Source organism: Calliphora vicina, chromosome 1, assembly GCF_958450345.1.
Source record: "Calliphora vicina chromosome 1, idCalVici1.1, whole genome shotgun sequence".
NCBI lineage: Eukaryota > Metazoa > Arthropoda > Insecta > Diptera > Calliphoridae > Calliphora > Calliphora vicina.
This window is the reverse complement of record NC_088780.1, coordinates 52,014,342-52,039,435: the sequence shown is the minus strand read 5'-3', so window position 1 is coordinate 52,039,435 and position 25,094 is coordinate 52,014,342. Positions and strand designations below refer to the sequence as shown.

General features: G+C 28.8%; 1 protein-coding gene across 1 annotated transcript in view; it reads right to left on the bottom strand.

Moving 5' to 3' along the window:
* thw (thawb) overlaps positions 1–21,680 on the bottom strand; it is an 83,624-nt gene extending 61,944 nt beyond the window's left edge. Inside the window, exon 1 of the mRNA XM_065498525.1 lies at positions 21,498–21,680. Within this exon, the coding sequence (XP_065354597.1) occupies positions 21,498–21,513 (16 nt within the window). The 5' untranslated portion in view covers positions 21,514–21,680. The remainder of the gene's footprint in view (positions 1–21,497) is intronic.
* Positions 21,681–25,094: the final 3,414 nt, after the last annotated feature.

Below are 25,094 nucleotides of genomic sequence, written 5' to 3'. Positions count from 1 at the left end.
ATAATTTTTATTGACTACATACCTACAAAAGTGTAAAACAATCAATGGCAAATATTATGCCTTATTGGGTCGATTTGTCCACAAGGCAAGGGTGCAGTTTCCATGGCAAAAATCCATGAATTAGGCTACGAATTGCTCCGCCTTATTCTCAGAATTTAGCCCCGAGTGATTATTTCTTATTTATAACCCTCAATAAATGGGTCGGCAGAAAGAGATTTGACTCCAACGATGAAATCATCTCAGAAATAAATACCTATTTTGATGACCTCGTAAAATCTTATTTTTTGGAAGGGATAAACAAATTGTTACGTTAATTTACCGAAAAGTGACGACTTGAAAGATTGCAACAACTGGGAAGGAATTACTCTGCTTAACACCATATACAAGATACTAGCAGTCATAATACAGGGAAGGCTTCAAATTAAAATTAAGAACATTCTACGTGATGAACGCGCAGGTTTCCGGCCAAACAGGAGCTGCGTAAACCAGGCCAACACTTTACGCAATATAATAGAATAATCTCTAGAATGACAATAAATATCAAGAAAACCAAAGCTATGAGAATCGACCACGTTAGCACCGATAACATCATGCTGCAAGGCCATCCAGTTGAATACGTAGAAAGCTTCTGCTATCTAGGCAGTACAGTATCAACGAATGGCGGCGATGAACTAGACGTAAATAACAGGCTCAATAAAGCGAGAGCGGCATTCGGAAGACTACAACCAGTATGAAACTCTCAAATATCCAGACGGACCAAGCTTAGAATATTCTACGCATGTGTAAAGTCTGCTCTCTTGTACGGAAGTGAAACTTCTTTAATATCGATCACCACATGCAAAAACTACAAGTATTCATCAACAAGTGCTTCAGAATCATATGCAGAATATTCAGCAACACGGATCTCTGGAACCTTACCAACTCGAAACCCATACCGACACAAATAAAACGTAGGAAATGGAGGTCCACTCTTTGTGATGTTATGGCCGATCCATACCATCACAAAGGTTCAAGAAACCGTGGTCGGCCAAAGAATACATGGAGACGTACGATACTCCAATAACTAGGATAGTGCAATCTTACAGGGGAAGACGCGAAAACAACTGCAACAAATCGTAGAGATTCTCAACAATGATAGAGATGCTTTGTGGCCATAAGCTCCCAAGAGGGGAAATGAAGAAAAAAAATCCAAAAACCCGTGTTTCATTCAAAAAGTCAGGGACAAGGACTTATTTATCCGCTCCCGTATTTTGCAAACTTTAGAACTTTTGAGCATTAAAGAGAACTTTTTATGTAAATAGTACTACTATTCAAGTAACAATTCAAATTTTGCCATTTTGTGCAATTAAAATCACAATAACTTTGCTTTTAAGCTTCTTTTGAAGATCAACCCTCCTCTACAATTATCTAAATTATTAATACTTTTTTTTAAAACTTATTTTCAATAAATTACTCAATGAATTATTTGTTGAATGTCTGTTTATTTTATAGTATTTTGGAATTCTGTTGAAATTCTTAATAATAGTTTTTCTTTTTTATTAATACCATTATTTTTTTTTCTCCAAATGTGAACGTACAAGTTCAACGTTTTCAACAGCAATATTTTGCCTTTTTTTATTATTCTTGTTGGCAACTTTATTTACCAACAGTTTTCAATATTTTTTTATATTTGTAGTTTGTTTTTTTCATTGAATGTGATGTGCAAAAACATTTGTTGTTTGTTTATTTAACTTAGACATTGTTTCATAAATTTTATTCTAGTCTTTTGTGTTTTTTTTTTGCAATTTTTTTCTACAAAATTGTTTGGTTCCGTCTGTTGATTTTAATGTCAGACACACAGACATTGATAGAACATGATCATCATTATCATCGTCAAGAGGTTAATTTTTATTTTTTTTTTATAGAGAGGTCTTAAATAATAATATTTTTATGGAATTAATGCCACAATCAATATTTAGTTTAGGTTTATTTGTGGGATTTGATTACAAAATAAATGGTGGTAAATAGAATTTCTGTAAAACTGGTGTGATTTGTTTACTGATCTTGGAAAATCTGTTAAGGATGAGTTAAACTTTAGGAATTATGTTTGATGATTTTGAAAATTTCAACACAAAATAAATTATTTTGCCCATGTTGGACTTTATTGAATCAAGTTTTCTAGACAACGCTAGTTAATTTTTGAGATTAATGTTGCCAGAGATTTTAAATTTTTATAAAATTTCATAGTAAGGATGATATTTGTTTCTTAATTTTGAACATGGTTGGTAACCTATATAATTTCTGTAAAACTGTATTGATTTGTAAAAATATTGGCGATTTGATGTCGAAATTTCGAATTCAGTCTATTTTTTATAAAATCCCAAATAGGGAATTTCAAACGGAATTCAGTCTTATATACCTTAGTATGTTTTTAATAATCCATATATGCCTTTTATAATCGAGGCTTACACAAAACAAGCTATTGTAAACCTTATACTTATTTTAAATTTATTTTATTTCCCCTTCTCTATTTAACATTACATTTCAATAATTACTGTACTCTTCTCATAATTATTTCATATTTAATTTCATAATCTTAATTTAAATAAAGTTATTATACAAATTTTAAATGAACCTAGTAAATAATCCCGAAATATGCCACAACACAAAAGAAAAACTAATTATGTTTTGCTACTTACAAGACAAGCGCTGAAAAGAACGCAAAACTTAGACTTTGGAATCACAAGCTAAAATAAAATTTGTAAACTGAATAGACATAATTAAATAGCAAAAACTGTAAGTTATTTTCACACGCTAATACAAACAGGGGATAAACAAAAAATTTATTAAAATAAGAAATAAGAAAAAAAAACTAAACAAGTTAAACAATTTGCAGGTTGGTTTTGTTTGTTTAAAAGTTAAACAAAAAGTGAAAGAATAAAAACAAGTAAAAAAGAATTAAAAATTTTATGATTCTTTTGAAAACCTCCTTTTGCAGTGGGAATTATCAAAGCTAACTATTGCAACTAGTTCCATAAAAAACCAACTGACACACAGTGCTTTGTTCAATGGACAAAAATCAAAAACAAGATCATGTCTTTGATGTTAATGAAACTTATATTTTTCAATAGACAACTAAATAACTCATTCGTATAAAAAAGACTTATTTATAAATATCTCTTTTTGTCGCCACTAGAGGCCGCTAAAGTTAGTACATTTTCAACATAAATTTTATAGAGAAAAATATATTTGTTTTAAGTTTAACTAAAATTATTGTTAAAAGTTCGTTTTAAAAGATATAAACTCGCGATTGGCTGCAAATGAAAGAATATGAATGTGGAATTATGGAAAATTACTGTATTTGTCAAAAAAAGGTTTAACAGTTTAATCTGCGCAATTTTTAATAATTAACATTTTTTTTATTGTAAGCCTGAAATTCTAAAACTTTGTTGGAATATTAGTAAAATACGTGTTAATCTATTTTGATTATGTTTTACTATAGAATAGCCATAAGTATTATCTATAAGAAAATGTAATCATTAGTTGTCCTTTCGTATGAAAACTATTAAAATTTTGTTTTTGTTTAAATGTATAAATTACCATTTCGTAAATTTTCAATTTGATGGTTTGGGGAAAGAGCTCCAGATTTTTGGTTTTTTATAAAATAATACCGTTTTTTCTTTTAAATAACTAAGAAATATTGCGTTATTTAACAAAAGTAGTTTAATGGCATAAAGTGTATTAATTGGTCTTTATTTGGTTCTTGATATTGTATGTTTTTTTGCTGAAATCAAAAAAAATTCCAAAGTTTGATTTAATTTTGAAAAAAAACATGTTAATCAATTTTAATTTTTCTTTAATTATATCTAATGCCTATCTCTTATTTATTATAATGTGAAATCATTATTTGTCCGTTTTGACTAGAACTTTAAAAAAAAAATTGTTTTTGATGGCACCCATAAATAATACATTTTTACCGTAAATGTAAGTAACTCAATAATTGAATATAACCTACATATCCTCAGATTGAGATATTAATATGAGCTTCTGCTGATATTAGGAACACTTAAAGTATAATCCATTATGCAGATTCTAATATTACAGCTGAACCATTAGGCTATCAACATTTGAAAATGTCCGTCCATCCGTCCTTCTGAATTTAGAAAATATATACAATATTTCAGTATTTTTTTTTGAAAAAGGATATATGGCAGTTATGTAAATCCTTGCTAGAATTGAAATGTTAATAACTAAATTAATCTGATATTATAAGAGAACAATAATTTCTGAAAATATAATTTTATTCAGGTTTATAGGTTTTTTAAGGAAAAGGATATATGGCAGCCACCCGAATCTTTGCTGCGATTGTAATAAAAATTTTCACAAACAATAATAACTTTATTAAAATGATTATAACCAAATTGGTTCCAAAATTAGAAACGATTTTTACGAATTTTTTAAAAAAAATTTAGATGTTATACAGGATATTGAAATCTTGATGTCTTGGAATTATGAATATCCTTCCGATAAAATTTTCATAACTTTGCATCTAATATTATAAGAGAACAATAATTTCTGAAAATTAATAATTTTATACAGGTTTATAGGTTTTTTAAGGAAAAGGATGTATGGCAGCCACCCGAATCCGTGCTGCGATTGTAATAAAAATTTTCACAAACAACAATAACTTTATTAAAATGATTATAACCAAAACTTAAAATGTTAGGAGTATAACTGTGAATTTTATTCAAAATTATATGTTCAGGATATATGGGAGGTACCCGTGTCCTTTCACGGATTTTTTCAAGAATTATATTTTTTCTTAATCTTACCAAAAGGTAATATTCCACTAATTTTTATTCGTCTGCAATAACTCCTTCTATTTTTGTCCATTGCCTATATGAAAACAAAGCACTGTGTGACACCTTCTAAAAATCATTTGATAGTCCATTTCTGTATTAGAATATTTCAGTACTTAGGACATTCCAAAGACTTTGATGAATTCAAATTTTTTGGAAATGAATCTGGCATTTCTAAACGGTCGGCATAACATTTGACGCAGGCGTAGCCAAGGAGTATTCGAATTTAAGTTATTAAAATGGGCTCTACAAATGCTCCAGGGGCGGCGCTATGGGGACTCAAAGTGGAGTACCTTCGATATGTACAACTTTTAAACACGTGCCATTTTTTCTTTCCCATCCGATTTCAAAGATTTTCATATTTTGGGAAAGCGCTCGGCTAGGTCTCGAAAAAACATGCTTGCGTGTGCTATTTATTTCTTACAATTTCCGAGTTATAGGCATTTCAAAATTGAAATTTTAAAATTTTGCCATTCCTTGGTCCGCTTTTTTAAAAGTATAGGTCGTACTTTTGGATCGAATGGACTCGATGTTTTTGTTAGTTATACAACTAAGTATCCAATAATATGCATAAGATTTCATAGCAATATCAATTACAGATCCAAAAATAAACTATTTTCAATTTAAAAACTCAAAAAATAGTACACTCTAAAAAATGCATGTAAATTTACTATTATAAAATAAGTAACTTTTGCAGTAATATTACAGAAAATGCGTAAATTTAAGCACAATATGTTTATCAAATTGATTTGAACACTATTGTCTGCAAAAATACACCCAAACATAGGTATTTTGAATGTTGGAAACATGTTTATAATAAAATAAACATTTAAATTTTAAAATAATATATAATGTGCGTAAAAGTTATATTTTAGAGACAAAGATTGTCAAAAATTATTTTAAAAAATAAAAATATGACAAAAAATATATGTTTGTAAAAGAATTTGTGAAAAAGCTGAATAAAAACTAAACAAATCCATTTAAGTGCGGATTAATTAAAGTATATTAAATGCATTTATACGCGATGAAATTTACAATAAAAGATACATTTTTTTTTGCAAAAGCGGTATAGTATTTCATTTTAATTGAGGATTCATTCAATACAAAATAATTCGTCTTTCATAAGAGTAAGTTTGGCTGAAATATTTGGTTTGATAGATGACATTTCTACAATTTCATTTCAGTAAAGAATACCTTTGATATAATGGAACAAATATGATGAGCAAAATATCTAGTTGACAACATGCACTCCCTAAAAAGAACGTTATTATGGAAAAACTAAGGATTAAGGTCAATATAATTTCCCCGAGACTTGATAAAAACATTATCCAACATAGTGTTTATATCCCTCTCAAATTGTAATTGAAGGTATCGTAATGTCTATGGTCTACACACCTTTTTATAGTAAGGTAGTACTTGAATGTAATGGCAATGAGGTTTTCTACGATTATTATTTCCAAACAAATGAAGTTTCTATGTTACTTTGAGTGATGAATGACCAAATGATAACGTATCCAAAGTTAATGCGATTTGCTTGTCTCAAGATTGTTTTCAAGAAGATTATTGTATTGCATTTCATCAATTTATTCATAACATTTATCCCCAATTTCCCGACGTATAGTTATTTTTTAACTTATAAGTTCAAAAATAAGTACACATTGTAAAAATGGAGGTCAATATGTTAAGTTTTTATTAAATTTAAAAAATATGAATATATCCTTTAATTTAATAAAATCTACTTTTAAATAAAATTTTTGAATTGGGAGTGTTGTATAATTAAAAAATATAGTATACATATATTGCACGTAAGTTTACATATTTTAAATGTATTTTTAGACACAAAACATTTAAATTGAAATGAAATTGGTATGTTGCTATACATTTTTTAAACACAAAAATATGTAAATTTACACACATTTTGTTTATTTTTTTACATACATTGTGCTTAAATTTTTGAGTTTAGACACATCATGTACTTTTACCCTAATTATAGTAGGAGAAAAGTTACCTACTATAAATGGAGTAAAATTACATGAAAATTTATTAGAGTGTAGATTTTTGCTGTTTTTTGGGCGAAAAGGTCACTTAACTCTTTTTTTTATTAAAAAAAAACTTTCTTTAAGAACATATAACAATTTTATGTTTTTCTCTAACGTATTTTTACGGAGAACATTTAGATATAAAATATATGTAAAATTTTTCGAATATGTCGCTCCTAGGCCCTTCGGAATTTGACCTATTTTTTTTTATCAAAATTTCAACTTAGGGCCACATGTTCTAAAATCCCAAAGCTGGGATCAAAAAACGGAAAGCAGATTTGGAGACCCTGATGTGTTCCATATTTATCCCCAAAGTATTTTCCCAGCCCCGAAGGAAATGTGGACCCTATGGGTAAAATTGTAAAAAATAACATTTTTGGGATTTTCGCTCTAATTTTTAGGATTTCTTTTGACGTTGTGACAAGTTTTTTCAAACTTTGTTATTTAAAATGACAAATTTAAAAAACGTTAAAAATTTCATTGAGTTTTGTGAATAAAGATTTTATTATATATTTATTGAGTTTCTAAAACTAAATTTTGTATCGAAATTTTAATAGGATTGCAAATATTAGGAACAATTTGATCCACATTTATTTAGATTTAAAAATATGCCACTTTTAAAACTCAGTCCTTAAAAAATATGTCACTTTTTTATTTTTTAGTACAAAACATACAAATTTGTCACAGATACCCACATCAAAATATTTGTTGCAGACCCACATTAGTATATATGAGGAGCCGCAGAACAAAAGGTACTTTTTCGAATTTTTTACAAATTGATTTTTTGGCATTTTTATAATATTTGGGTTAAAATCTTCTAAAAAAAATCAATTTCTCAAAATTTTTAAATTTTCAAAAAAGTACCCTTTGTTCTGCGGCTCCTCAAATATTCTGGGTCTTCATAAGATTCTAAGACGATCTAGCTATGTCCTTCCGTCTGTTGAAAATACAATAGGGCCCAAACGAAAGGAGCTAGCAGTCTGAAATTGTACACAAATACTCTCTATGGATAAGGTTTGTTTGGTATTGAAAATCTGTCCATGATTTCTCTTAGCACTCATACAAATATTCAATTTGACATAAACCAGTTTTATATTAACCTCAAACTTTTGTGCGAATCGTTTCATAATAGACCCTACCCCAATATAACCCCTATATTTTAAGAAAATATGTTATTGTCACATATTGATGGTGGGTAAACAAGATTCGGCATAGCCATATATAATCCCCTTACTTGTTTTAAGATATAATTAACTAATCTCTCCTAAATTGTAAAAGTTTCTCATCACTAACTACCACTTTTAAGTCAAGTGTACCACGGCGTTTAAAAATCCAGTAGTTTTAAATAGCTGTTGACATTTTTTTTCATACCATATTTTATCTTTAGTAAATCATTTTGTTAATTGTTGTTTATGTTTCCTTAACACTAATATGACAATATTTTATGTTAATTTTATTAAAACACAAAAGGAATTATTAAGCTGAATTTTAAAAATTCTAAATATATGTATTTGAAATCATATTATTGTTTAAAAAAACTTGTTTAAATATTACCCGTATCATAAAATTATTAAAAGAAGAAAAAAAACCTTATAAAATTTCAAAATGATACAATAACTTAAATATAGGGTTTGATTCTAAACAATAAGTGACATCACAGTTATTTCCGTCATTGGAGTTTTAGGGAAAATAAACAACATGTTGAAAACAACTTCTTTAGAATTTTAAAGGCGTCTTTATTTTTTTTGCCAGGTTCAAAGAAAGGTTTAGTTTATTAATTTTGAGATTTAACAAAAAAGTTCTGTAAAAACTCTGCCTCTTAAAATTTGAAATAAGTATGATGTCATTTCTAGTTTCTACCATTAAAGAGGATGTTCTGCTGAAAAATAAGTTAAATCTCTTAATGCAGGATAACTATTCTTTAAAATTGAAGTATGTATAATGTTTTTGAATTTGTTCATTTATTAGTTTGTTTAATTGGAGACATAAAAGGAGAAAATAAATTCAAACATGCCCATGTCTCATGCTCATTAAGCATAAAAAAGTGGAAAAGGATGACTGCTACAGACGCGGATCCGAATGTTTTCATTTAAAAAAGGGAAAAAAAGCTGAATGTAAAACAAATGTGTATCAATTGATATGTTTCCAACTTGTTCTAGACTCAGGTCTATCGTGTTTCTATTTCTTAAACGAATGTGGTCACATGTGATTTAATATGTAAGTGGATTTGGTGGGCATAAAAGCTTTCCAAATTCACTCACCACGGACATGTTAAGATCTTCATAAATATTTGAATTTAAAATTACGATAACTCGTAAAATCTTGTTTTGGAGAAAAATAAAGTATAATTTTACAATCTTAACTAAGCTTAACGTTTCTGCCAACATGCCAAATATTTTAAATTGCTTTCAATTTCATTTAAGTAGAATTTGCTTCAATATTTAATTGCCATGTAAGACATGAATGGTTTAATTATTCTTTGGTTATTGATATGAATTTGTTGTTTCCAATGCAGTTTTTGTTTTCAAGCGGGGTATGCTTAGTATGTCCAGGTTCTTAAAAGTTCTGCTTCGTTTGAAATCTTTACCACAGAGCTGTCTTGGGTCTTTGGAATGTGTTTGTTTAATGTTTAAATTCAGCTTCTAATAGAGGATTCGAAGAGGTAAACGCTTCGGCTCTCGGTCGGCTAACGGTTTATTATTGTAAAGTAAATGAAACGAATACAATCCAATGATATGAATTCGTTGGCTCTGTATGTTAGGACTAGCTACTGAGTATAATCCGACGAGATAAATGCTTCGGCTCTCTGCAACTTATTGACTATGACTAGCTAATGAGTACAATCTGACGAGATAAATGCTTCGGCTCTCGGTCGGCTAACTACGGATTTAAACTACGGTATTAGTTCAAAGTAAGAATTTATGTCTCGTCTAATTATGCTTTGTTACCCGGGTGCAAAGTATAAGTAGATCGGGACTTCGATTCTCGCCTCCCCTTGTTCATGTTTTTCTTAGATGTCTTATATTAAAATTCACATAAACTATTTGGGAATTATTAACAACAATATACTATTGAGGAGCCGCATAACAAAAGGTACTTTTTCGATTTTTTTTACAAATTGATTTTTTTGGTATTTTTATAATATTTGTGTTGAAATCTTCTGATAAAATCAACATCCGAAAATCTTTAAGTTTTCAAAAAAGTACCTTTTGTATTAATTTTGTTAAGTTAATGGATTGACTTTTGCACAATGTACGATGAGGTTTGATTAACTAGACAGCCCACTCTTGAGAGTGACACACGTGATTCCTATATGGGGTTCATTGTGATAGCTGGATAGTCCTCAAGCAAATCATATCATCACACGTATGAAGACATCCAAACTACCGAAGTCCTTCTCCGACAGATTTTTCAGGTCGTGCAAAAATAATTTACCCAGAATTTCCAATCTATGGTTATCTAGAGCGGTCAGTGGTAGAAGGGGTCCTTAACCGTCTCCTCCTATCCTTCATAATGATAACTCCTACAGAAGTCATTATATGAAAGATCTCCTATCGTGCACACCAAACAATCGTAAGTTCGCTCTGGTCACATTGCTTGAGCGAAAAGAGCGGTACACCAACCAAACCGTCAATATAATCGAAAAAGACGAAAAAGAGGAAGAATGTAACTGACTATCAGTGACATTCTTCAGTAAGAAGAATGTTACTGATAGTGAGATTTCCTGACTATCAAAGTAAATTCGAATACCCACCTCGTATGATCTTTAAAACCTTTGCCAGTTCTTAGCACTACCCATGGCTGAGAACTCTACACTTATCCCATAGTCTAGAAGACAGTCTAGTCTAGAAGCGTACCAGTCAGTGCAATTTAAAAGTCTTTCCTCATACCCACCATCTATTTCTAGATCTCAAATTTGTACTCAACAATTTGTTGGAACTACTCACAAAAAAATTGCAATAGAAAATAAACATTTAAAGTGACTACACTCTAGATTACTGAAAGACACTAAAGTGATAATTGTCTTCATGCTAGATTACCTGGGAGGTATAAAGTAACCAATTGACTTCTCTCTGCATCACAAAGAGCGCGTATATGTCAAATGAGCCTAAATTGGAGACAGCCAAGTGGTCAGATATTAGTGACAATTACTGTCTATACGGGATACATTGAATACTTGCTTAACTGCTGGGATGTATTTGTTGGCATAGCAGGGCACAATGCCAAGTTTGGGTCATCACAATGTAGCAGAGCATGAAATATTTGAGTATAGAATTTTTGTGCACCATATCGCCGAGTATATTTTTTAGAGAAAAAGTGTCATCACGATTTTATATAGAGTACGTAAAATTGCCAACTGTTAACTTACTGTTTATTGTTTTGAATTTTAATTTAGTATTTCAATAGTATGTTGTACACAACCAACAAACTTATTCCTTAGTTCCATTAAACTAAAATCCTTGAACAATTGTTTGTTTAGAATTCCATAACAATCATATACTACTGCTATTGAGCAATAATAATTTTTGTATAAGTTTTGCCTCAAACGCTTTCCTGTCAGTTTTATTATTTTTATTTATATTCAAATAAATTATTATTTATGACAGCTACTAAACAGCTACTTTAGCAATATTGATAGTTCGGTGTGTTTTAAGCCGGATTTATACAAAAGTTGTCTGTTCAAATTGTTGATGCAATAACTTGAAGTGTGCAAAAGAATTGTTAAGAAAAATTAATAAAAAATTGAATTAACTAAATGTTGATGATGGGTCAATTGTTTTGATGGGTTAAGTGATACCTCAGGGTGATGAAATTGTAGAAATTTAAGCTATAATAGTATAAATCATAGTTTTTATTGTAAAAAAAACTGTTAAAATAAAGTGGTATAAATATTTAGCTCTATTCAAGAAAATGGGTGTTATGATAAAATAAATTCTTAAAATAAATTTGCATTAATATAATTAGGGAATAATAAAATTCAAACTTAAATATTCAAAAAAAATTCTTGCACAAATCTTTAGTTTGATGATGAGAGAGGAGATTTTCTTCCTTTCTTTTCTGTAAACTCATGATTTGCTCAAGTAAACTTGACATGTGTTGCTGGTTCACACATGTCAAGTTTACTTGAGTAAGTCATGAGGTTATAGAAGAGTGAGAAAGGAAATCTACTCTCCTCCCTCATCTACAAACTCACTTGTGCAAGTAAACTTGACACGTCCCAAAATACGACATTACTTTGTATAGGAGAACAGGATTAAAAATGTTTCTTTTTTAATACTTAAGCTAATGTTAAAAAAAGGTTTATAGATATTCAGCTCTATTCCTGGAACTATTTCTAATGTTTTTAAGATGATAAAATAGATTTTTAAAATATATTTCAATGAATATAATTGGGTAATAATAAAAACATGTTAAAACATGATTCAATAAAATAACTAGATTACGTTGCATAGGCGAACATGTATAGCCCTGATTATGTAAAAATCCTATTTGATGTAATAACTAGTAAAACATTATTTTTTTTTAAATTTTACACAACTTTATTCACTTAATTACAACATTAAATATAAACAATACCAGTTTTTTTTTTGGAGGGGCTAAAGTTTACAACATATAATTGCTTGTCATTTTATGTGTAATTTACTAAAGTCTACAAAAATCAATCATTTTATTTTTATATTATTTCAATAGGGCCAATACATCATATCGCTTAAATAATAGAAAAATAAACAACAGCCTTCTCAATTATTATTTCTTTATGACAACATTTTGATTAAAACGATTATTAAAAAAATTGAGAAATTAATAACACAACAAAACGATAAAAACAACAGAGTTTTAACGAACTTACAAACTAAACAATTTTTACAACTCATTTAATTAATTAATCATTTCAGTTTTAACCTTTAGTTAAAAGATATTTTTGATTTTTGGGAAACAAAATTACGAAAACTGAAATAAAAATATAGAAACTGGTCGAAATTTATGATCACTTTAGACTATGAGAATCAATAACTTATTTAAAGCAATAGTAATTAGCAAAGTTTTGAACTATATTTTGTCTTTGCTTCGAAAATGTGCCAGCCAAGCATGACGCGGGAAGTTTAGCTTTACTTCTATAATTTGAAAACAAGTGCCGCAGAAGATGGTTTGTGCGTTTTAGAAGTGGAGATTTTGACACGGAGCATAAAGATCGCCCAGGCCAGCCAAAAAAGTTTAAAGTCCAAAAATTGGAGGGAAAGCTCCATGAAAATATTTGTCAAACTCAACAAGAGCTTGCAAAATCATTGGAAGCTACACTAGCAGCAATTTCAAAACGTTTGTGAGCAGCAGGATTCATCCAAAAGCAGGGAAATTAGGTACCAGAGAGACCTTGAAAGACGATTTTGTATATCCGAAATGATGCTGAACGCTATAAAAGAAAATCATTTTTGCACCGAATCATTACATGATATGAAAACTGCATCCATTACGATAACCCGAAATGTAAGAAATGGTATATGAAGCCCGATCAACCAGCCGAATCGAAACCAAAGCCAAATATCCATGACGCTAATGTAATTCTCTGTATTTGGTGGAAGCAAAAAGGTTTTATTATGAGCTGCTGTAATCTTTCTTGCATCGAATCATTACTTGATGAGAAATGGATCCATTATGATAACCCGAAGCGTATGATAACCTGAAGCGTAAGAATCGACAACAAAGCCAGATATACATGGCTCTAAGGCAATGCTCTGTATGTGGTAGAAGCAAAAGGGTATCCTATCTATTATAAGCTGCTGAAATCTGGCCAGACCATCACAGGGAACCTGTACCCAACACAACTGATTAGTTTGAAGCGATCATTGGCCGAAAAACATCCAGAATATGAGGCCAGCCATGAAACCGGAATATTCCATCATGACAATACTCTGCTATATGATGCAATACCTTTTAAAAACTATTTAGAACTAGTTGATCGCCCCGGCTTCGCCCGGTGGCATTTACTAATGTTAGTTCTTCAAGTTTCTCCAACCCACGCATACCAGCCTGTTCTTATTTATTTGCAAATAAAATATCTAAATTTGTACTGCATACTTTAGGGAGCTTTTTTATTACAGTTGACTGGACTCACAAAAAAAGAATTTCCGATTTTTACCCGGAATTTTTTAATTTTTTTTCTTTACAAACCATCTCCAGAAAATTTCGAATCGAATAAAAAAAAATCAGACAAATCGCTCCAGCCCTTCTCACGTGATGACATTATATAAATGGACCATTTCATTTTTATATATATAGATGAAGTTATAGAATTCGGTCCGTCTGATTATTATTTGTTTCGATCGATGCAGAGCGTTTTCTTTGGAACAAAGTATCCTTGATTCGAGGGAAAAGGTCATAGCTAACAATGCCCAATACTTTAAATAAATTTACAGTGAATGTCACTTAAAATCGTACACCATCGTAGTCAAATTTTATTCATTAGTTTTAGAAAGTTGATGTTTTGGAAATATTTTAAAATGCTATTTTTATATTGTGTGTGCTATTACCTATCAGAAAATTGGGTATAATTTTAATTGCCCTTATCCACAAATAAAAAAATTGCGTAAGACTGTCAGTGCCCAGAATATCAACGCTTCATTTAAAATCGTAAAGGCACTAAAAAATAGCAAATGATACCCTGCAAAGTATTAGGATTATTTAATATTAACATTTTTTTTTAATTTTTAAAGTTTTAATTATAATTTAATATAATTGTACGAATTTAAGTGAAATATGAATTTTGTGATGTTCTTTAATTTTCATCAATATTTTTTTAACGAATTGAGGTTTTGTTAACTTTTTTGTTGAAATACATATTTTTTGTTCCAATTAATAAAATGACTTTTAATTTTTTATATAATCACCTATTATTGCCTGTATAATTTCATAATATTTAAAAAAAATATGTTGTACGATTTTGAGTGACACTCACTGTATGTTGTACAAATGTTTCAAAATAAAAGCTAAAAAAAATTAAAAAAATACTGCACCCAATAAAAACTCCAGCCTCTCCATTTTTAGTTGAAATTAGAAAAATCAATAAACTGCACTTTTTATAAAATGATTAAAAAAGGCCAGTGGCCAAAATTGTGATGTGTTACTAAAGAAATGAAATCTCATTTGTAGTATTCAAATGTTTTATTATATCAGTTTAGTGTAAAAGGGGACATCTGCAGCCCCTCCATTTATATCTGACATTAAGAAAGTCAATAAAGTGCATTTTTGTAAAATGATTATTAAAATTTCCCTACAATAACTAAGCATGTTATTTCTTGGCAACTGAACCACAACTCCTTGGGAAATATACCCCTTTCATGAGGCCAGTGGCCAACATTTTGATGACTGAATTTAAATTTTTTTTGTAGTATTCACTTGTTTGATTTAAGTGTAAAAGGGGATCAAACGCCACTGGCATGATTATTAAAATTTCCCAACAATAACTATACACGTTATATCTTGGCAACTGAACCACAACCTCTTGGGAAATATACCCCTTTCATGAGTCCACTTTCTTTAAATATTTTTTATTGTATTGTATTCACATGTTTGATTAAATCCGTTTTATGTAAAACGGGATCAAACACCACTGGAGCATAATGTAATCCTTTTAGAAAGATTATTAAAATTTCCGTGCAATAACTAAGCAACTAAGTTATTTATTGGCAACTGAATTTGTGGTTTGTCCAAAATCAAAGATTCTAATATTTTCTTAAATCCCCCTATTAGGCTTATTTACCTCTTATTTTTATCGATTTGCCCAGTTTTTTGACAATATCGAAAACAATTTATGGCCGATTTCAATTTTATTTTGTTAGTTAAACAATAAATAAAAAAAAACAATATGAAGAAAGTAGGAATGTTCCAAAATAGTCGATATTGAATTTGAAAATATTTAGTTTTTGTTTTTTTTTCATAAAAATTTTGCTTTTATAATCTAGAAGCTGTGATTTAAAAACAGTCAACAGTTTTACATACTATGATAAATTGCAAATCATTCGAATTATTACTTAACATCCCCGGACCAAATTTGGACTTTTGCCCGTAATTTCAACAAATAGATATCTACGGTGTAAAATACCCAGAAGATAAATTTACATAAAAGGTAACTTGATATTAATTTCAAATCAATATCTACGGTTTAAAATTGCCAAATATTTTTACTCCATAGGTAACTAAGCACTGATAGATTTCTATTTGTTAAAATTTCGGGCATTTATGGGCGAAATTCCAAAAAATGCAAAAATTAGAATTGTCCAAAAATATCTGAATTTAAAGTTGAGTATTACAGAAATTTTTAATTTTATCGAAATTAAAAATTCAAACTAATTTTAGCAACTGGAAAAAATATTTTTGCAAATTTTGACGAGTTACCACAGCAATGACTGAATTTAAATTTCGTGGTAGTATTTTCAAAAAGAAATCAAACAAACACTTTTTTTTACTATTTCTGTTTGTTTTTCCTTTGTTTTTTTTTCATAAAAAACTTGTGGACATGACATTTATAAAACAAATAAAACAACAGATTCGATATCATATACAAAAAAACAAAGATTCATGAAAAAACTCTTGTTCATACACACAATTCCAATGGAAGAATAATGAATGAATGAATGTTTTGTCTGTGAAAGGTTAAACTTGCACAAAAAAAAAGAATCATCTAACAAACTTAATTTTTTTTTAAAAATACGTTATTAATAAGGCCTAGAAGAGGAGAGAAAAACGCCAAACAAAATTTACACATTTTTTTTAAAACAAAACAAAATGACCATATAAAAAATTCCCCAAAAAAACAAACAAATGTTAAATATCAAAAAATTATTAACACGATTGCACTTCTCTTGTTTTTTTATTCATTAAATATTAATTTTTATTCGTATTTATTTGTAGTTTACGCATTCACTTTATGTTAAACATTAAAAAAATTTAATTTTTTATTGCTTTTTCGTATTTTTTTTGAAATTCATTTAATAACTGGTAATCACGCATTATACAAGGCTAGATTAAGATTCTCTTTGAAAAATAAAATGCAAAAAAACATTAAAATCTTTTTTTTTAAGAAATAACATGATATTTAAACCTTAGAGTGTGAAGTTGTGAAGAGGGGGGGGTTTCAGTGAAAACGTGTATAAAAATTTGGTTTTTCTAATACAAACATTTATTCAATTCACATGCATTAATAATGTTCTCATAATAAAATATTCTGAGAATTATTGAAGATGTGTTATGGCTTTTAAGAATCCATGTATGTCTGCATATTGAAATCATTAATTTAAATTGGCTTCTAATTTTTAAATATTTAAACAATTTTTGTTAGCTTTTAAGTTATTTCTTTTGTATTGAGATTTATTTGCAGTCATATTTTTTTTTTAGTTAGTGCATATTAAAGGCCTTGTTGTCGGCATGTTAAACCCATACAACAGGTTTAATAAGCCGACAAATGTCACACCAAATTTTGTCAAGTCATGTCGTGCTCTTCAAACATGCTTGGTCCAGCATAGTGGCATTTCTAACTGCTCCGATTTACTTGAAATTTCACACAGAATAGTATCTGTGTCTAAATTTTTAGGACAAAATTCACAAATCCTTCTTTGTCCAAAATCATAGATTCTAATATTTTCTTAAATCCCCCGATTAGACTTATTTACCTCTTATATTTATCGAGTTCACCATAACTTTAACCGTTTTTTTTTTACTATATCGAAAACAATTGATGGCCGATTTCAATTTTGTTTTGTTAGTTAAACAATAAATACAAAAGCAATATGAAGAAAGTATGTAAGTACCAAGATAATCGATATTGAATTTGAAAATATTTAATTTTCGTTTTTTTTTTCATAAAAATTTTGAGTAAGGCTAAGTGTTCTAAAATCTAGAAGCTGTGATTTCAAAACGTGCAACAGTTTTACATACTATGATGAATTGCAAATCATTCGAATTATTATTTACCATCCCCGGACCAAATTTGGACTTTATGGGCGAAATTCCAAAAAATACGCAAATTTGAATTTTCCAAAAATATCTGAATTTAAAGTTGAATATTACAGAAATTTTTTTATTGATCAAAACCCGTCAAAAATATTTACAAATATACAATATTTTTATAATTTTCTTATAGATATTATTACAGAGATTATTCCATTATAGAAAAGGTGTCCAATTTTTAATAGGTATCCTTCATAGGTCCTTCCAAATTGAACCCATTTTATGTACAAATTTCGGATTTAGTATATTTGTTCTAAAATCCGAAATCAGGGACATACTTCGTAAGAGACAGTTTTATATATGTATGCTTGTTAACTCATGAGCAAGTATTGAGTTTGTTGATGAGAGAGGAGAGGAGATTGAAAAGATTTTCCTCTTTTTCTTCCTCTCTCTTCTATAAACTCAAGAATTGCTCAAGTAAACTTGACCTGTGTGAACCAGCTTTAATATCTTTATGAAAATATTAAAAATATTATATTTTTGTAAACATATTTTTTCCAGATACTAAGAATTTTATTTCGGTATTTCACTAGAAATTCAAAATTTCTGCAATATTCACCTGTTTTTGGCTTTGTACAAAATTATTGATTTAACATTTTTTTCGTGTGATCGGAAAGAACATTTTCTAAACGAAATTGTCTACGATATTTAAAAAGTACTGCATATTTAGACAAAAATTGTGAAACTAGGGAAATGCGAACAAAATTTTAAAACCTATGTCTTCCGATTGGGATGAAATTTGTCCTCTTAGAACTCTCTGAGTTAGAGTGGGTCAAAATTTTACTTTTTGGTCAAAGAGATGTTTTTTCTCATCCAAGTAACTTATTACCTATTGTTCTTGCAAAATTTATCCCGAATAGTTTAGAAAGCTATTTCTTCAATCTTTCAAAAAAAAATTAAAAAATTTAGATTTTTTTTGGCAAAATTTGATTTTTTTTCAAAATGGGCATTCTTTTCTCAAAAGAAAGCTTAGGTCTTTTCCTCCTCTAACTCAGAGAGTTCTTAGCCGATCTTGTTGAAAAATTGTGTCTAAGTTTGCTATCCAATAGGACTTACCTTGGTGCAAATTTCATCCCGATGGGAGGATATCGGTTTTCAAAGTTTGTTCACTTGACATGAAATCCTCCAAATAAACAATCTTCAATAAAAAGTTGTGTTCGTTAACACATCGCAATGACAATTCTTAACGCTGGTTCATCTTTTGATAGCAAATGTACTATTTAAGAAAAGTAAATCAAGTATTTTCCAAAAAACAAATAAAAAATACCTTCTTCTTTTTGGGAATTTTTCCCATAAAGCCCACATTTGGTTCGGGGTTGATAAAAGAAAACTGTTGCTTGTTTTGCAATCAACATTTCGATAGAAAATTGGTTAAATTTGGGAGGGAAATTTTCTATTTTAAAGTTATCCTTGTTAAAATACCTTTCAAAAACATATAAAAGCATTAAAATTTCCTTAAGAAATTAGTTTTCTATGAAATAAAGAGTAACAGCTGTTTTTCGGCAAACAAAAATACGAAAATTCAACATTCGGTCATATATTGTGTCTGATATTAAGAAAAACAAGTAAGAGAGCTATATTCGGCTGTACTGAATCTTTTATACCCTTCATCAAATTATACTTCAAAATACAAATTTTAAATATTTTTAGGTAAACAAAATTTATTTTTTTTTCAAAGTTGTTTTTTTCATGCTTTGGATAATTATTTTTTTTGAATTGTTATTTTAATTTTAAATTTTAAAATTTTCTTTTTTTAAATTTTAAAAATTTATTTTTTTTTAAATTTTAAAAAAAAATTTTCTTTTTTAAATTTTTTTTTGGTGAAAAAAAATTTCGGGTTAAAAAATATTTTTTTCCGATTTTGACCCATTGTAGATCCAACTTACTATGGTCTTATATAGGTCGTTGCAAAGGTCTATGAAATATCTATCATTACATATCCATATTGTCTATATCAATGAATTAGTAATCCAGATATAGGGCAAAAATCGAGGTTTTCCTGGTTTTTTCCTCATATCTCAGCCATTTGTGGACCGATTTTGCATCTTGGAAGCATGACTGACAGAATTATTGAAGATTTGGATCCCGATATCTGGGGTCTTCAGAAAATTTATTTCAACAGACAGACAGACGGATATGGCTTAATCGACTCCGCTATCTATAAGGATGCGGAATATATATACTTTATAGTGTCGGAAAATTATATTGTGAAAATTACAAATGGAATGACAAACTTATATATACCCTTCTTACGAAGGTGAAGGGTTGGCCAAGTGTATGGTGAAATTTAGAAATTTGAATTTTCATATGCTAATATCTCAATAACTATATGAAATAAATAGTATTCAAAAGAAAATTCTCAAGCATCTAAAAAATAAATGAGACCCTAAATCGCCACATCTGACGGGTCTGTAGGGTCCATTGTTATAACCTTCGCCATGAGTGGCAATGGTATATATAAGTTTGTCATTCCGTTTGTAATTTCTACATTTTTCATTTGCGACCCCACAAAGTATATATATTCTGGATCATTATAGATAGTGAAGTCGATATAGCCATGTCCGTCGGATTGTCTGTATGTTGAAATCAACTTTCCGTAGCCTCCAAATAACTTACATACATGATTCGTACATCAATATATCGGGAATTCTTCCGGCTAGGTTGCCATTTAAAATCGACTAAATCGGCCCACAAATGGCTGAGATATAAGCCTGGAAAACCGATATTTTTGATCTATATCTGGATTACTAAGTCATTATTATAGACAATATGGATATTTAATGATAGATATTTCAAAGTCCATTGCAACGATGTATATAAGGCTATATATAGTAAGTTGGACCTACAATGGGTCAAAATCGGGAAAAATATTTTTTAATCCGAATTTTTTTTTCATCAAAAAAAATATTTTTTGACTTAATTTTTTTTATTAAATTAAACAAAAAAAAAATATCCCAAAAAAAATTTTGGAAAAAACTTTTTAAAAGAAAATTAAAAACAATTTAAAAAACAAAAAAATTAAAAATATTTAAACAATAACAATATTTAAAAATAAACTTGAATTCAGCTGCGCCTGTGAGAATTTTCATGTGAATAGGATCATCCAGAACTAGGACCGTGATTGAATCATCAATATTATGGTCACTGTAATTATTTATATTATTGCGGTAACCACAATAAGTTAAATTTACAATCCACATGATTATCGTAATCATATTTATGATTGTAGTAAATACATACATATATGTTTATGACAATCATGTTTATGATTAATCAGTATAAATTCTCATTCTCAGATTACCATAACTCAAGAGCAACATAATGTGGAAAATCCTTCATAAAAAAATGTTTGTCACAAACATATACTTATTTACTACAGAATTTCTATATTTTTGACTATAAAAAGCTTATAGAGAGAGACATCATATTAATAACTAATTTATTTGTTAGTAGCTGCTAAAAAAATTGTATAAAGATTTTGAAACAAATATTATTATTTAAAATGTAGTAACCTACTACTACTATTATTAATATTATACTAATACATTTGTAGTATTTATTTTTAGTATCCATTGAAATATTACTAAAATTTTTAAGTAATTTTGCTTGTACTTACTTTTAAAAAGCCGCATATTGCCCCAAAATTATACAGATACAAATATTTTGATATTTTTTTTTTTGTATATCTTAGAGTGCTTGAGTTTAGATGTCTTCTAGTTTGATTTTTATGACGATGCTGACTAAAGCAGTTGATAATGTTGATGATGATGGCGCGCTGTTGATGAGTTTTTTATAACTTTTTTTTTTTTTTGAATTTATTTACCCCAAGTCTACTGCTGATATTATAGTTTTGTTTGAGAATAATAAATAAAGCAAAAAAAAAACTAATTTTCGTGATTTTTATTTCTTTATATATGAATTTTTGGTTCAACTACTTTTGCTTCTTTAGATTATTATTACTTTTTGTATTCTTTTTTTTTTGAGGTTCACCAAGTGAACGTTTTGAAATATTTTTATTTTTTTTATAAATTTTTGTTTCTTAGTTTGGTTTTTTTATGTTTCTTAATAAAGAAACAAAAATTTGTGCATTTTATTACTTCGTTGTAGCTACTCTCGTTTCTATTTGTTTATATACTTTTGAGGATCTATATAAAAAAAAGTAGAAAAAATTCCATAAATAAAATTATTTTAAAGAAATATTTTGGTTATTACAATTAGCTGTTTAAAAAAAGGTTTAATGTTAATTGTTTTCTTTAATATATTGTAGTCATTTTTATAAATGTTGCAATGAATACTTTTTATTTGTTGTTTGTTTGTGTTACACATTATTTATTTATGGGTTTGAAAAAAAAGGTTTTAAACAAAACGGAAATAACTTCCAGCTTGTCTTGTAAGTTTTTCTTTAATTAAATTGTAATTTTGTCAATATATAATAATGATTATTTCCTGTCTATGTCTTTTACCAAGTGCCCTAGTTATGTTAGAAATAATTTACTGTAATCTGCTAACTATTAACGTATGTGCTGCTGTGATTTTATCTTTCGTAAAGGTGTAAATGTTTGTAATAATTAATCATTTTATTATTTGCAACTGAACATTACATTTGAAAACTGAAATTAAAAGCTTGTTTTTGATAATTAAAATTATTTTTTTCAATATCAAAAATTATAAGTAGTAGTAAGCTTAAATGAAATTTAATTGACCCAACTTGAAACATCTAATGCAATTTTGTATAGTCACTTCAACAACTAATCAAAATTGTTTTCATACACTTAATTAAACTTAGATTTAAGATATCTAAACCTCATTTGGCGGACAAATCGATGCTTTAATTTATATTAATGCGATCATTTTTTAAAAAGTCTCTAGTTCAATTTTATTGTAATGCTTAATTAAGTAGAAATATTAGAACCGCTACAATTTTTATCAGCACTCTTTGTCTCTCTCATACATATTTAACCAGCTAATATTTAGCAAAATTTTTCTATAGCGAACCAGAAATCTATTGCAATGAATTATTTATTAAAAAGATTTCATCCAAAAAGATAAACTTTTGAAAATAACCTAATTTTGTTATTATACCCTTCACATTCGTGAGAAGTCTTGGGGATCTAAATCTTCAATAATTCTGTCAGAAATGCTTTCGAGAAGTTTCCTGTTTAAAGTCAGCAAAAATCGGTCCACAAATGGCTGAGATATGAGAAAAAAAACAGGACAACCTCGATTTTTGACCTATATCTAGATTACTAAGTCATTAATATAGACAATATTGATGATATGGATGATGATATATATTTCAAATGGGTCAAAATCGGAAAAAATATTTTTTAACCCGAATTTTGTTTTCACCAAAAAAAAATTTTTAAAATTTAATGAACATTTTTTTTTAAATTTAAAAGACAACGAAAGGCAAAATCTTCCGAAAACATCGCAACTGTTCGTGAGAGTGCGCAGGAGAATCCGAGGTAGCCGATATCGCTTCTCTCGGCCTTTTGCAGACCACAATTTTTCAGAAAATTCAACTGACCAAATATCTGAACGCAAACGACAATAGACAACGACGCACAGTGGTATGGAAAAAAGGAGGGATATAAATATGTAACTTCTAAACGGTTAGTCCGGTTTGAATGAAATTTCACATGCGCAAAGAGGAAGTGTTGTTGAAACAAAGAAATAGGATCGTTTGAAAAATGTGTCATACCCGATGTGTCATACTTTCGGAACCCATGGCCGCGCCCCTGGTGGGCCCATGAGGTCGAAATTCAAAATTTAAACTGGACAACACATGAAATTTCATTCAAACCGGACTAACCGTTTGGATGTTACAGATTTATTTCCCTCTTTTTATTTCTGTATCACTGTGCGACGTGTGTTCGCTGAATGAACATTGAAGTAGTTAGAAACTGACCCCAATTTTCATCTTCAGCAATGAGACACATTTCTGGATGAATGGCTACATCAACTAATAAACAAAATTGTCGAATTTGGCATGATACCAATCCACATGAGATCCAAGTGTGTTCAATGAATCCCGAAAAAGTCATTGTTTGGTGTGGATTTTGGGCGAGAGCTATAGGTCGATGATTATCAAATTCTTTTAGCATGAATTGGATGATATGGACACCAATGATGTGTAGTTTCAACCGAAAGACTACGTGCCACAGAACTCATGCCACATTGGACATTCTACACGAGTGATTTGAGGGCATGGTCAGCTCACGTAGAGGTGATGTGAACTGGCCAACAATATTGTGCTAGTTGACCCTGTTAGGCTCTATATTGTGGGGTTTTCTTAAATCGCAGTCTATGCCAATAAGCCACTGCCGTCCTCAAAGCCAACATAACTCTCATGGCGGACATTTGCACGAAGTTACATTCCATACATAATGGCATCAATAGGATTTTCAAACGAATAAATAGTTTCGATGATATCTCACACATACTTTATTTTATTTTAATTTAAAGTTAGGAAGTAAATATCTCTATTTTAATAAAATTTTCTTTTTGAAAGTATTTTTTAAACAGAAACTAAAATGTGTTAAAATTCTTGGTATATATAACAAGTTCTAAATATTATTATTTAACTAGCAAACATTAAGAAAAAGTTTTCAATGGCTAACCATTGAACCACTAAAATTATGTAAATTTTAAAAGATTTCCTCTAAAAAGTTAAAATTCTCAATAGAACTTAATTTTAGAACTTATTTTTCATTTCCACATAATGCATACTTTCAATTCTCATTGTTCTAATTTAAATTTATTTATTTATTTATTTATTGCAAATATATCTATTATACGATTATTATAATTTGTTAAATATGATCCAGAGGTCACACATAAAACAGATTTATTTCCTGTATAAAATTGTGAACTACTTTTTGTTTGAAGCATGCTCTTGATTTGGATTAAAATTTATGGTGTTTGAAATGCATTTTAAATTAGTTTTTTTTATATTGAATAGATTAATCAGTTATTAATTTTATTAGGTTTATTAATGTTTGTTTCAATATTGTTTTATGGTTTAATAAATTTATGCATGAATTTTGCTTATAATATCTTCTCTATAGTTACTAAAGCTTTTTGTTATTTTTAAAAAGATATGTTAACTAAATTGAAAAGGGTATGACTGGAGGAATAACTTCGCACTTAATTTCAACAACGTAAAGGGAAGGGTGCTAATATGGAACTAGTGTCTAGATTATTTACTCGGTGA